Source organism: Scardinius erythrophthalmus (assembly GCF_964197995.2).
Source record: "Scardinius erythrophthalmus genome assembly, chromosome: 5".
Classification (NCBI taxonomy): domain Eukaryota; kingdom Metazoa; phylum Chordata; class Actinopteri; order Cypriniformes; family Leuciscidae; genus Scardinius; species Scardinius erythrophthalmus.
In genome coordinates this window covers 10,459,785-10,474,690 of record NC_138225.1, presented here as the reverse complement: position 1 = coordinate 10,474,690, position 14,906 = coordinate 10,459,785, and the positions used below count along the sequence as shown (strand labels likewise).

Genomic DNA, 14,906 nt, shown 5'->3' with positions numbered 1-14,906 from the left:
TTATTAAGCAAATGATGTTAATTCATAGATGATACACATTGTCTTCTTCGGCTGTTGCTTTTCATTTCTTGCACCTTGATCTGCATCTAGCTGGTCTCACGTAGCCAGACCTTCAGACTGACAGCAGAAGGTCTGGACTCCATCGCATCTTTCATTGGCCAAGAACCGCCCACAGGCCGTCTGACTGACATGTAAAGCAACCAATCACAGTTTGGTTTGTTCCGTGTCATGTTTATGTCTTACAATAACAGATCTGTGTGTAAAACTCTTGGACTTATTGTAAAGATTCTTATTAAGAGCTCTCATAGAAAGAGTGCTTATTGTCACAGTTGTAAACATGATGGCTTCCTTTTTCCATGAGGGGGCTTGGCGTCGCAGCATCTTTGTTTCCAGGCGGATCATTAAAGAACAAGTCACACACGTCTCCCAGAAATCCTGTAGAATTCAACCAATCAGAAGACAACTTCGAAACTTCTGAGGTGTTTCCAATTTTGTGTGCGTGACGTCTGAGGCTGAGACTAGCATCTAGCTAACTTTGAGTCTTATGAATGTTCTCTGAACGTTCCGGAACAAGTAGTAACATTTAAAAAAAGTTAGATCAACGTCCAACTAAAAAATCGCTAAAAAGCGATGTATAAATATCGTTTTTGTGCTGATGTTTTGAGAACATTATTAAAAACCAGATAACTTTGAACTAATATTCTACAGTATTAATGTTACTGGAAGAAGGTTTGTTTGTAACTTTGAGAGACCCTTGCCGGAACTTTAGCCAAAGTTCTGAGAACGTTCTGTAATGAGGTTTGTTGATAAGGGAAGAAGGAGGCATGTTTAATATCACAATAAACAAACACAAAAACGAAGGTAAAAGCGGCAGCCCCTCAGGGACAACTTCCACGACATATAAACATAACATAAATAGTCCAGGCCTGGTCTTCTCTCATCCTTCACTGTCGTCGCTCCCCCTTTTATCAATCCGGAGCTCCTCTGTGAGATACTCGAGACCGGTGTGGCGTGCAGGTGACACCTGTCCTGCCCTGTCCTGTCCTGCTTGCCACACGTTCCTTGTTAGTTGGGGTAGCAGCTTGGTCTATGCTGACTCTGCGCTCGCAAAAACATAAAGGCTGCACTTGAGTTTTTCCAATAATCTGAAAATGCCTTATTAGAGAATTTACATAGGTAAAATACATTTTATTGCATTTTTAAATAATTAATCACACTAAATTAGTATTAGCTTTACAGCTCTACTTGCAATATGAAAAGGTCACTGCCATTTTTAGAATGAGATCGTAATCTGATGTGTTTTTCAAACTGTTACGATCTATGCCTGTAAGCTGTACATCAGGGTGAAGCGAGTTTTCTTCTTTCTTTTGTCATTAGAAGATAGTTTTCCTCTAAAGTGATTTACTGTGAACTAACTCATGTCTCTTGCTCAAGGGCACACTTGTAAATGTCATCAGAGTTCCTTGGCTGCCCCTAACGCCAATCAAACCAGCAATCTTAAAAAAAAACACTGAGATATTTCATCATGGGCCTGCGTAGTATCAAATATCACTGTGTGTTTTTGTGAGGCATTTAATAATTTTATGTATTTCAGCAGTGGAACCAGCCACATTCCCAACTGCGTTTAATTTAAGACTCCAGTTCTTTCCATGTTGAGATGCAGATGCAGGCCTGTAAAAAATAGACGTGTGTGTGTGCATGCGTCGCATCTTTCCATTGTGAAAGTGTGTGTTTCCTGAAAGCCGTATCTGGATGCGAGCCAGTCTAAACGAGGCACATTAGCACACGTAATGCCATTGCGTTCGCCAGCCAAGCGCCTTATAAAATCTTCAAATTCCACTCTACACTTTGAAGTCGATTGTATTACTTTTAAAGCATGGATATTCGCAGTTGTTGCCCATGTTCAGCACATCTTAACTGCATGAGGTACGTTCTGCAAATCTCTTTTGAAGTTTTCTGAGGTAAGTTAACTAAAAAAACATGGCGTTGCCTAAAACAGCAGCTGTGTCGGTGAAAGAGATGAGTCCTTTTTTGTGCAGGGGGAAGCAAACCCAGTGCGTGATGAGAGGTAAAGGACAGATAAATTGATGGTAAAGTACAATCACTCTGTCAGAAGCAGAAGACCTGCGGTCTTTAATCTTGCATGAGCCCTGGAGAGCAGAATGCCCTGCTTTCAAGTTCAGAGCTATTGCCATTGAAGTGGCAAAGGAACGGCCAAGAGAAATACTCTCTTTTTCCCCCTCTTCTCTAGGCATCCGAGAGTGAAAAATGAGTTTCTGTTCTCTGTAAAAGCATATCAGTGTAATTAAGGCTTTTGTCCTCTATCTAACGATCATAATTACATGCAGTCTTCCATTTAATTTCCACCCAGAAATTCCTCGCTGGCAGCGATGGATCATCTTCAGATCCAATCCACTAGAACAGGCCCGTGTTTGACTCAACACCGCTCATGTGGATATTGTTCCAGATTTATGAGGGGGAGGAACACGCTGCACTGCAGTTTGTGGTGGTTTTTTACACTCTGATTAATAAGAGGAACAGACTGTGGATTATATTCTACATGTCTGTGTTTAGACAAGCATGAAAGTTGTAGGGTTTGCACAGTCTTTGTCTGTTCAACTCTACTTAGTCTTTAGCTAACATTTATGTAATGGTCATTTTGAATATTATATTTGCATACAAAGGAAAACAGATTTTTTTTTCTCTTATGAAATAAGAGCCTAATTAATCTTCATTGAAAGGGCAAATTTTGTATTATGCGACACAATCCGTCAAAGAGAACATATTAGATGTTTAATACTTCCTCCACAATCGACCCAGACCGTTTAAGGAAACTACGATGCAAAAAAGAAATGGTCATGGCATATGTCATAATTGCATTAATGATGTCACAATGGCATTAATCAGTACATTAAACTTTTGAAACTTTTGAAAACGATACCGTTATCGTCTCCGTGTAAACTACTGTACAAAATCTCGTGAAAACGGTGACGTCATGCGCGTGACATCTCCTGATAGTGTAAAATGGTCATGTTTTTGGATCAAGTAATTGCAACAAACTTTTTTTTATATAAAAGTTTATAATATGTCCTCCTTAAATTGTGTATTTATTAGTTGACATTGCCTTTAATAACGACTTTGTTTGTTTATTTTCAGCAAACCCACTCGAGATCTATTTATATGGATATTAATTTTACTGTCACGATCTGTTGTAGTAGTTAATTTGTGTGTGTGTGTGTGTGTGTGTGTGTTTTAACTGACAGCATAAAATTCATTATCAAACTTTTCCTGCTGTAATTTCACTGTTCATCAAACAGCATGAAATATTTCAGTAAAACACTTTCACACAGATACAGAGAAACAGAGTGTGTGCGTGTGTGTGTGTGTGTGTGTGTGGCCTGAGTTAGCCCCAACGTGTATCCCTTTGAAAACAAAACTTTTCATTGTATCCAGCGAGCGGAACAAGGCCTGTGCAAGTGCCGACTTGTGCTGAGATGTGTTCTTGAAGAGTTCTGGAGTGTCTGAGAGTTTTTTTTTTTTATCCTTATCACCAGTCTGCAATCAAACCTTTCACTATTTAACCTACTCTGTCATCTAAATGGTTCTTTAAAACTCTTCAGATAGAACATACACTTACGTTCACACAAACAAATCCCAATCATCCATTCATTTCTTGCATAAAAGGCATGTGACTTTATGTGTGTGCTGAATTACTCTGTATGGTTGCTGGGTGCTCTGAATGGTTTTAGCGCATTGCTATGAAGTTGCTAGGTTTTTATGGCTGGTTGCTATAAGGGATGGGCGATGAACAATATCACATTGAGCTTGCGATGAAATTTACATCGATGACGATAATAAGCTCTGGATATGGATTAATCTAACAGCCAATCATGCAGCAGAAATAAACGCGTCATCAGCCAGTCAGTGCATGCCGCTAATAAGTTATTTTTCCACGTGTCTCTGTGAATGAGCAACGCGGTTTTGTCTGATAACAAACTCACACAGTCATGGTGTTTTAAGCATCTGCCGTCTCAATATATGAGGACATGAACACATGAACTGCATTTCCAGAGCTGCTTTGAGAGTCTCTTCACAAGCTTTTCACCGTTTCATTCAACAAAAACAAAAAGGTCTTCACGACAAACTGTCAAAATAAAAGTTCGGTTTAATTTTAAGAAATTATGACAGAAATATATCACTACTGTATACTAAAATGTACTTCTAAAAGTATTAATAATAACATTTTTATTTCTAAGGAATATCATACAACCAATATATTTTTTCTTTCATATTTTTTGTCGTTGTTGTAAATTAATTGTTATATTTTCATTTGATTACATTTTAAAAGCTTGAAAATAAATTAAATTGTTAAAGTTTATATAAACCTCCCCATTCACTGATCAGTTTTGAGTATCCAGATGATATGTAAGGAGTAATTGATGACAGGCCGTTGAATTATTAGAAAAATAATGCACACGAAGCGGAGTGGCCGTTCACCTCGGGTGTGCATTATTTTTCTAATAATTCAACGGCCTGAAGTCAATTATTCCGCTTATACTACAGTTACCACACCTCGAAACATTGTTCAGATTATGTATTTCAAGACGTTTGTAAAGTTTTTGTCATTAAAACGCTCTTGTATGTAGGACTAATTTCTTACGCATGTAATACCATGCCTCCGTTGCTAATTCCAAAACATCATTTTAGAGTTAGTAACGGAGGTTTGAGCCACTGATAGCAGACTAATGCTGGGGACACACGACTAGCTGACACATTCTCTGACTGTTTTCATCGCAGCATATTTTAAACACCGACTTTGAACACAGACTGAACACGCGTTTGGACATGATCAGTCATAACTATCAAATTACATTCATAACCGGCCTTAAAGTGTGTCCCCGGCTTTATGCAGTTATTAATGCAGTTATTAGAGAGAGATGTTGCAATAATGAGACAGAAAAGCATGTGCGTCAATATTATTATTTATTTATTCATTCAATTCGTTTTAATTAATTCGTTCATTCTTTTGTTTCTATTACTGACAGATGACAGTAGACTAGCCAAATAAATGAAACACAATGCCCTTTAACAAGTAGGCCTATCAATAATTATTTATTTGTTATATTATCTGCAATAAAAATCCGTGCTGCAGGACTATCCATTTATTTAGCCTATATTCAGTTTAATTTTCTATTGATTATATAGGACTATATACTTTATTTATTACAATTAAACTGCATGTTTCCATTGATTGTGAAGCTAGACATTGAAAATTGCAGATCAAGCGCATGGGGCTGCATGTTTTTTCTTGTTATGAATTGTATCCTATTTTCCGTTATTACGGTTGACTACGCGAAGTGATATGGAACTGTAATGCGGTCAAGACCTGCCTGGAACTACTTTAGCAGTGCGTTTCCCTGAAAATAATGCTCACCTTAGAACGTTCTTCAACCAATCAGATTCAAGCATTCAACGGCCCTGTAGTATAAAATCAATATAATCAGATATAATCTCCTATCTTGTGGAGCGCTCTCTGAGTATGCATTCATTAGTCATTTTAACTGTTGGAAACGGAAAGTAAAAGTGGACCTCAAAGATTTCTTATCCTGTTGCGCCCTCTATAGGCCATGACTATAGTCGACATCAAGCTTAAAGCGTCATGGCAGGGCATTAAAGTTGACTAGTCTGTGCCTAGAACAAACAAGTTTACATTTATTCTCAAGGTCTGAGATGGAAAGCATTTTCTTTCCCATTAATGGTATATGAATATCATGATAAATATCGATAATGCATGAAATGAAAAAAAAAAACAATGTGATAATATTTTGCCCTAGTTGCTCTCCTTGCACTCCCAGCCCCAAGTTTTTCCATGCCAAAAAAAAAACCCTACCAAAAATGGCCTAAACTGAACTCGCTGGTTTACGATGGTGTTCAGCGGGTTGGCGAGCTGATTTCTAGTTGTTTCATGTAGATAATAGCACACACACTTAATGGCACCGACATAGACTTTAAGACATTTTCTCTCTGTCTCTCTTTTTCTTTCTGACCTCGGTGTTCTCTCACCCTGAGATCTCATTCAGTTTATAATTAACAAACCCCCCAGAATCCATCTGTGCATTCCCTTAGGATGAGGTTTAGTCACATACGGCACTCTTCGTTCTCACACTGTTTGGGCCATGCGTGCTGTTTTAATCATAGTTCATAAAACACCTCAGTCTTTAAGACACGCTTCCAGACGATTTACCGGCAGAGGGAAGTTAATGATTTGCAAGTGTGTCTGTTATTGCATTTAATAGCGGCTGATGTTTCTAAATTTCTACATGGGCATAAGGCTTTAATATGGCCATGTCATGTTTTCCAGTGATTTTTTTTTTATATATTTGCATTTTTTGTCTCTTTCTCTTTCAGTGCCTGGTAATCTGGGCTGTTTTAAGGACAGCGGCGATCCAACACCTCTATCCGGAGGCTACCAGACCTCCAACAAACTCACCATTCAGAACTGCATCAGCTTCTGCCGCAACCAAAGATACAAGGTACCAATTTCACTATGGGACATGCATACAATAGAAAGCACATTAATATACAGGTGCTGGTCATATAATTAGAATATCATCAAAAAGTTGATTTATTTCAAGAATTCAACTTAACAGGTGAAACTAATATATTATATAGACTCATTACATGCAAAGTCAGATATTTCAAGCCTTTATTTGTTATAATTCTGATGATTATGGCTTACAGCTTATGAAACCCACGAAATCAAAATCCCAGAAAATTAGAATATTACATGAAATCACACAGTAATTGCACAGTGATACCATGGTCATTGAACCAGGTTTTGGTTCTTTTGGCAGTGTGGGCAGGTGCAAATCCTGCTGGTAAATGAAGGAAGCATGAAGTGCTCTGAACATGTCCTGGTAGACGGCTGCGTTGACTCTGGATTTAATAAAGCACAGTGGACCGAAGTCCTCTTTTCTGATGAGAGTAAATTTTGCATCTCATTTGGAAACCAAGGTCCCAGAGTCTGGAGGAAGAATGGAGAGGCACACAATCCAAGATGCTTGAAGTCCAGTGTGAAGTTTCCACAGTCTGTGTTGGTTTGGGGAGCCAGGTCATCGACTGGTGTTGGTCCACTGTGCTGTCCACTCAACGCAGCCGTCTACCAGGACATTTTCAGAGCACTTCATGCTTCCTTCAGCAGACAAGCTTTATGGAGATGCTGACTTCATTTACCAGCAGGATTTGCACCTGCCCACACTGCCAAAAGAACCAAAACCTGGTTCAATGACCATGGTATCACTGTGTAATTACTGTGTGATTTCATGTCATATTCTAATTTTCTGGGATTTTGATTTCGTGGGTTTCATAAGCTGTAAGCCATAATCATCAAAATTATAACAAATAAAGGTTTGAAATATCTCACTTTGCATGTAATGAGTCTATATAATATATTAGTTTCACCTGTTAAGTTGAATTCTTGAAATAAATCAACTTTTTGATGATATTCTAATTTTATGACCAGCACCTGTATATTAATGTGTGGTCACGTGTACATATTGGTTCCTTCACAAAAGCAATGAATGTGGCTTGTCCAGTCAGATTTTATAGCTAAAATTATGTTGTTGTTTTTTTAAAAAACACGTTGCCTCTTTATGGAGGAATCTTACAAACAAGTATTGGTCACTTTTCATCACAAAATCAGAACCAGAAATTTTATTTAGCATAAAGTTTAAATGTATGCTAGCTAAATGTATATATATATATATATATATATATATATATATATATATATATATATATATATATATATATATATATATATATATTACAAATGTACAGTATAGTAGTACATCCAAGATTGCTACCCAATTATATAAATACTATACCCAATTATATATATATATATATATACATATACATATATACATATATATACATACTTAAAATATACTTAAAATTACTTACATGACCTTTTCTATACAATTGTGATTTTAGTCAATTTTTCCACAGTTAATGACTCAGCAAAAAGAAGAAAAAAAAGAATCAATATTTGTCCAAGATGTAATCATGTGCATCTGCTTGTGTGGGATGAAATCAATAATATATATTGTATTTTGCTTACTTTTTCTGATTGCCTGCACGCTTGGATTGTCCAGGCATGAGAGAATTATGATCATTTGTGAATCCTTTTTTTCAGCTCGCCGGTATGGAATCCGGCTATGCTTGTTTCTGTGGCAACGACCTTGATTATCATCGTCACGGTGATGCTCCGAGCACAGAGTGCAACCATGTGTGTTTTGGAGACCACACCCAGCCATGTGGAGGCGACGGACGTGTCATAGTTTTCGACAGTAAGTTTTCATAGTCTAATTACCTGTGCAAAGGACATGGACTAGCAAGTTAAGGAAAAAACTGAAGCTGTCACTTTACTCCTATAGCAAAAGTAGGCGCTTGTGGAGGAAACTACACATCCCCCTCTGCAGTAATCTACTCTCCTGACTTCCCAGACAAATACAGACCTGGCAGGGTCTGCTACTGGACCATTCAGGTATAATCTTTTAATTTCCTAATGGAGAGAGAGCCTGCTAGAGCCAAAACACATTATATGTATCTGGCATACTGACAGCTGTCTTATCTTTGTCATGTTGCTCTTCCAGGTTCCAGGTGCTTCCGTCCTTCTGTTCAACTTTACTTTCTTCAATATCGTGGACCAGACTGATATGGTGGAACTGTTGGATGGAAACTCCAATCGGGTGGTGGCACGATTCGATGGCCGCAATCCACCGCGCGACATCGTGAACATCACTGCAGACTTTGTCATTTTGTATTTTTTCTCGGATAGGACAAATGAGGCACAGGGATTTTCTGTTCTTTATCACGGTGAGGATTTCTTTTGATTTATATTTGGAAACATTTGACTGTCCACTTTTATATATGGTCATATCACTGCAAATGTTACAAAAAAAGTGTGTGAAATTGAAATCTACATATATATATATTCTAAAAGTTTGGAGTCAGTAAGATTTTTTTAAATGTTTTTTTTTTTTTATCGGTAACACTTTACAATAAGGTTTCATTAGTTAACATGAACTAAGAATGAACAATACTTCTACAGAATGTATTATTTTTAGTTAATGTTAATTTCAACATTTAATAATACATTATTAAAATCAAATGTTGTATTTGTTAACATTAGTTAATGCACTGTGAACTAACATGAACAAACAATGAACGACTGTGCTTTTATTAACTAACATTAACAAAGATGAATAAATACTGTAATAAATGTGTTGCTCATTGTTAGTTCATGTTAGTTAATACATTAACTAATGTTAACAAATGAGCCTTATTGTAAAGTGTTACCTTTTTATCAATACTTTTAGCCTGGAAAGCCAGACCTACATCAAGATGTTAGCAACTCACCATTGGCACGGCTCAATCCGAGGGGCGGGATAAACGGTTGTCTTTCAAATTCCGTCTGCACGCAACTTCTAACTTCCTTGAAAAAGGCCTATAGCGCTACAACCAACCAGAGCGTTTGCCCACCAGCTGAGCTAGTTGATAGATTCAACTTTTGCCGTATCTGGTCGGCAAAACTACAAACACATCTTCCTTTTTTAAGAATGACTTAAGTGCCGTTTTTTGTTCTTTTCTCAAAGAAAAGCTTAACTCCAAGTCCTCCAGAGTCGCGGCCAAAGCCGATTCGAAAGACCGCTGTTCGCCAGCAGCAGCCGCCATTCTTTGTTTTCAAGTAGCAGGACCGCCTGGGACCGTTACAACTCTGCCATCATTATGTTAAGCCCGCCCACCGACTCTGTACACGATTTGATTGGCCTGACTAGAGTTTGTTTTTTCCAGCTCGAAAGTCAACGGAGAGTTGCTAGACTACCCTGGCTGCAAAATACATTTTGCTGCCGCTAGGGTGCGTCTTGATTTCTAGGCTAAGCAAATGCATTAAATTGATCAAAAATAACAGTAAAGACATTTATAATGTTACAAAATATTTATATTTCAAATAAATGCTGTCCTTTTCACTTTCTACAAATTTTTTTACTAAATATATCACAGTTTTCACAAATAGCACAAATGTTTTCAATAGTGATAATAGTAAGTAATGTTTCTTGAGCTATGCATGAGCATATTAGAATGATTTCTGAAGGATCATGTGACTCTGAAGACTGGAAAAAATATGCTGAAAATTCAGCTTTGACGTCACAGGAATAAATTACATTTTTAAATATATTAAATATATTTTATTTTAATATATTGTTAAAAAATACACACACACACACACACACACACACACACACACACACACACACACACACACACACACAAACACATACTGTATATTCTATTTTTTACCTTTTTTCTCAATATTACTGCTTTTACTGTATTTTTGATCAAATAAATGCAGCTTTAATGAGCATTAGAGACTTAAAATATAAAAATAAAATAAAAAACATTTTTAAAAAATCAAACTTTTGATTAGTGTATTTTGTTGAATTTGACGACACAGAAAGCCTCTACTCAAAGCTAAGAGACACAAACTAAAAAAAACATAACTCTGAAATCATGCATCATATGATGTTACTAAACACACTCTGCTGTTTTTATGAGTTTAAAATAGTAATATAAAAAATAAAAGAAATAGAAGCCAAATATGTGTAAGCAGCACTCTCTGGATGCTTTTTTGTCATATCTATACAATTTTCAGACACGCTGTCACTTTCTGTTGTGTTGTTTTGGGAGGCAGAGTTCAATAACCACAATCTGAGGAAGAATAAAAGGGAGTGGGAAGTATGAAATGGAAAAAGGGTTTTCTGAAAGAAAAGGTCAAGAAGCAAATTGGCTTTCACTATTCACAGAGCCCTTTTCCCCTGCAGGCAGAGTTTGATTCAAACACCACATACTGCGTTTATATCTGCGTCTACAACGCTGAATGAGAGACGTGATGTTTTTTTTGAAAGAGCTTTGAAATCTCTCTCCGTGATGTCCGGGGGGACGTCAGTAGAAACGTTATGAATTTTAATCAGATGATCAGCATATCTTAACAAGGAATTTTTGGGTTCTGTTTGTGTTTCATTGGCTGATTACCACATATGAACTCCCCACAGCTTTAAGCAATCAAGGAGTCAGACCTGTGGAAGAGGATGACGATGGTGATGAAGAGGACACCAGTACAGTGCGGCCTGGTACGGGAAGCACTACAGCAAAATCAAATACCAGTCAGAGTGGAAAGTCCTCGCTCCTGTACTCACATCAATCACATGTAATCACATCAAGTCCTGCAAACATGCCAGGTCAGTGGCCTGGACCGGGCCGGACCACAGGCCACAGCACCAGTATGTGTCCAGTTCTCTTCATTTTGCTTCAGATCTGCTACTTTCCTCACTTTTTTATACTAAATATAAACAAGTAATAAAAACTCAGTGAGTGTTTTAGCGCAATTTTCTCACGTCATGGGATCACAACACTAAGAGATAGTAAATCTTTTCCTGGATTTTTTTTGTGCGTTCCCGAGATTAGACCTTCCTTAACATAATGCCGAAAACCCTCTCTAGGTCTCTAGGTGGTCTGGTTGAGGAGTGGATAGAAGTGCAAGATTGGTGCGCACAGACAGAACAGAAATCATGAGTTAACAATCGCAATTTTGTCCGGTGGAAAATTGCGCTAAAAATATAGCCTGATAGCCTGGTGAGATTATACGTAACAATTTAGTCGCATACTGTATTAAACAGACTGTACTACAGTTTACCATGGTAACTTTCTGTCCAAATGCCTAAAAATTATGTCCCTGTACTTTTCAGATTCAATATATATCTTGATATTTATGTATTTGCTCAGTAATTTGTTTGCAAGTATACTGGAAATTTATTTAATAAACTAATCTAGTTAAAACACAAGGAAGGAAAGAAAAAAATATATTTATAATTTTTGATTTATATACTCCCAATATTACCATACATAGTAATACAAAGCACTAATAATAAGGATCATGTGACACTGAAGACTGGAGTAATGATGCTGAAAATTCAGCTTTGACATCACAGGAATAAATTATATTTTAAAATATATTCAAATAGAAAACAGTAATTTTTAAAATTGTAATAATATTTCACAATTTTGCTGTTTTACTGTATTTTTAATCAAATAAATTGTGAACATGAGACTTTTAAAAAATCTCACTGATCTCAAGCTTTTCAACAGTAGAATTTATTGGATTAAATCTTTTTTGAAGTGTATATGCCACAGAGCAACTTCTGAAAACATTTTTGCTATTAAAGTTTAAATCAGAAATGCTTTTAAACATATTAAAGATAACAAAACTAGTCTAATAACACAGTCTTTAGGGAACCTACTGGCCACGTAAATTCCCCTGTGAAACACATGAGATCACATGTGAAACACATGTTGAACACATGAAATTAATGTGGTTTTTCCATAAGGGGTATATTGAATATTAATAACTACATTTAGTGTTACTAGAATATACTGTGGTAACATTAGCCACGACTGTTAAAAGATAAACAAAAAAAAAAAAAAAAGACTGTGAAAGCTTCCTTGGGAGATCCCACATTAATACGTTATGTTTTTACAGTCTTAACTTTACTGTAATGTTGGAGCTGGCAAAATGGCTATCATGTTAATTTATTTATTTTGTTAGTTTTCAAATTTTTGCTGTTAGCTCTGTGCTAAAGCTAGCCACTCTTCATACTAGTACTTGAGTTTTCACTAGTGATAGCCTTCCCTTTTAGTACAACTGTAATTATGAGGCTGCATTAGTTTTACTGTCTGTCACTAATAAACATGTCATGTTTTACAGTGTGGACCATCTACGCATTAGCTGCTCTGCTAACGCTAACAGTCATAGCCATGGTAGCTAAGCTGCTCCTGCATCTTACTGTAAAGTAAGTACAAATGCTACAAACTAAATATATTTTATAAAGTTTTTCAATTTGAAATGCCATTATTAAGCATTAGATGAAGAATTGTGATGAAATTGATTAGCTTATAGAAGGTTTTATTGCAGGTAGGCTACAAGGAAGTTGTGCAGGTTTATCACTGCACTGTTGTCAGATTTATAGAGTCTATTTTGCTCATAATGGATGTTCGCCTGTACAATTTGCATGTCATTTGGGGTTTACCAGGCATATATTGCAGCACATAAATGTGTGATGTGAATCAATCGTCTTTTTGTGTTTGTCGCCCCCTCTCAGATCCCCATCCATCCCGTCAATCAGCGGGTCAGATTCGTGTGCGCAGAGCACTACGTCTGAACCCTGGATCATCTTCTACAGACCTTCCACCATCTCTCTGTTTAAGAAGAAACTCAAGAACCACCATGGAGACCTCAGCCCTCTTGTGGGAAACTAACCTCAACGCCTCTGACCTCTACGGCTGCTTTAGCCCCCTAAAAGATGCACACACTGTACGCAATGCTGGTCTTCTGCTGCTGGGCGTTGAAAAGGGATCCGACCGATCCCTACTTCACTTCAAATGACCAGCGCAGGGCCCAGTCTAAACGTGCCGATCGGTTGTTGGTAAGAAACAAATAAACTGCGCAAAATGAGCTGGCCAATGCGCTTACTCTCAATTTGCATCTCAACAAATCATGTGACAGGTGCACATATAAACCAAGCGATTTGATTAGCAAAGGAGTGCTGGAATGTTTCTGTTGCCACAGACCAAAACGGACAAATGACCAATGGCAAAAAAAGGATAAAGTGGCCCAGCTGTTTCTTTCTCTGCTTTCACAGAAGTGATCAACAGATAAGCGTCTGCATTAAAGAAAACGTGAGACTCCAATGTGGAGCACACTGAAAGACAAAACCACTTACATAACCAAAAAAGAAAAAAAAAATCCACGGAGCCCCTCTGGACAAGAGATACGATTATGCTTCATTCGCTCTTTAACCTCTAATGTAGGTCACCTGTTGTTGAGGAGCACAGAACTCCTTTCTTCAGATGTAAGAGAGCTGGCTGAACCGGCGGAGGATTGATGTCACAATCATGTCGAGAGCAATTCAGACTCAAAGTGAACAACAAAAAAGTCGAGAGAGAGAGAGAGAGAGAGAGAGAGAGAGAGAATCGGCGAGATGGACTGCGGAGAACCAAAGCCTGAAATTGCTACAAGTTGGGCAATGTTCAAAACGAGCTGTAGTTCAGACATCCCTATGGACCTCGCTTTCGTCTCTCATCGTTTGTGTTGGGTTTTGATCTTTCTGCATTGCCTTTAAGTGCCTTCAGGACTGAAAAAAACTCTTGTCTGTCTTTTAAGCTGTCATAATGTCTCTATGATGTAAAAACATTGATCCTTTGGAGCATTGAATTGCAAATGAGAATAGGCACTAAGGGAGTGTTGTTTTTTTCTTGGGGATTCTCAAGATAAATGTAGTCCTGTGGGTGTCATTGGGGCATATTATTCTTGTCAGGTTTTCGACTTGAGCAAGAGAAGCATTGTGATGAACATTGTGTAATTCTATGTGGGAACAATCGAACGTCATCCCCTTTCATTTCACTCCCCAACAGAGGCTGTGGTGAAATTCTTCCAAAACAATTTGCTCTTTCTCCCCCTTTACCACAACTTGAGCTCTCACATTCTGAAGCACTTTTCCAGCCAGCCAAAAACCATGCGGATCACTGCACTGCTAGCTGCGAGGATTGCAAAGGAACGTGCAAACCGGTTAAAGGGCTGGTTCACCCAAAAGTGAAAATTCTGTCAGCATGTATAACGTTCTTAGAACACAAAAGAAGATATTTTCAGTGAATGTTTCAATTGTTTTTGTCCAAGTCGGTGGGATCCAAAACAACACTGGGCCTCATTCATGAAAAATCTTTTGTGCAAATTGTTCATAAAGCGAAAGTGTTCATTTTTTTTTTTATGTTAGTTGGTGTGAAAAAAA

At 37.5% G+C, this 14,906-nt stretch overlaps 1 protein-coding gene across 2 annotated transcripts in view; it reads left to right on the top strand.

Annotated features, from left to right (window-relative positions):
• kremen1 (kringle containing transmembrane protein 1) overlaps positions 1-13,847 on the top strand; it is a 66,806-nt gene extending 52,959 nt beyond the window's left edge. Inside the window, exons 4-10 of one of the 2 annotated variants that reach the window (XM_081367318.1) lie at positions 6,409-6,533; positions 8,198-8,351; positions 8,439-8,548; positions 8,658-8,880; positions 11,118-11,303; positions 12,827-12,911; positions 13,221-13,847. In XM_081367318.1, coding sequence (XP_081223444.1) covers positions 6,409-6,533; positions 8,198-8,351; positions 8,439-8,548; positions 8,658-8,880; positions 11,118-11,303; positions 12,827-12,911; positions 13,221-13,377 — 1,040 coding nt within the window. In that variant the 3' untranslated portion in view covers positions 13,378-13,847. Of the gene's footprint in view, positions 1-6,408; positions 6,534-8,197; positions 8,352-8,438; positions 8,549-8,657; positions 8,881-11,117; positions 11,346-12,826; positions 12,912-13,220 lie in introns of both variants that reach the window. The other variant, XM_081367317.1, reaches the window with a different exon arrangement.
• The last annotated feature ends 1,059 nt before the right edge of the window (positions 13,848-14,906 follow it).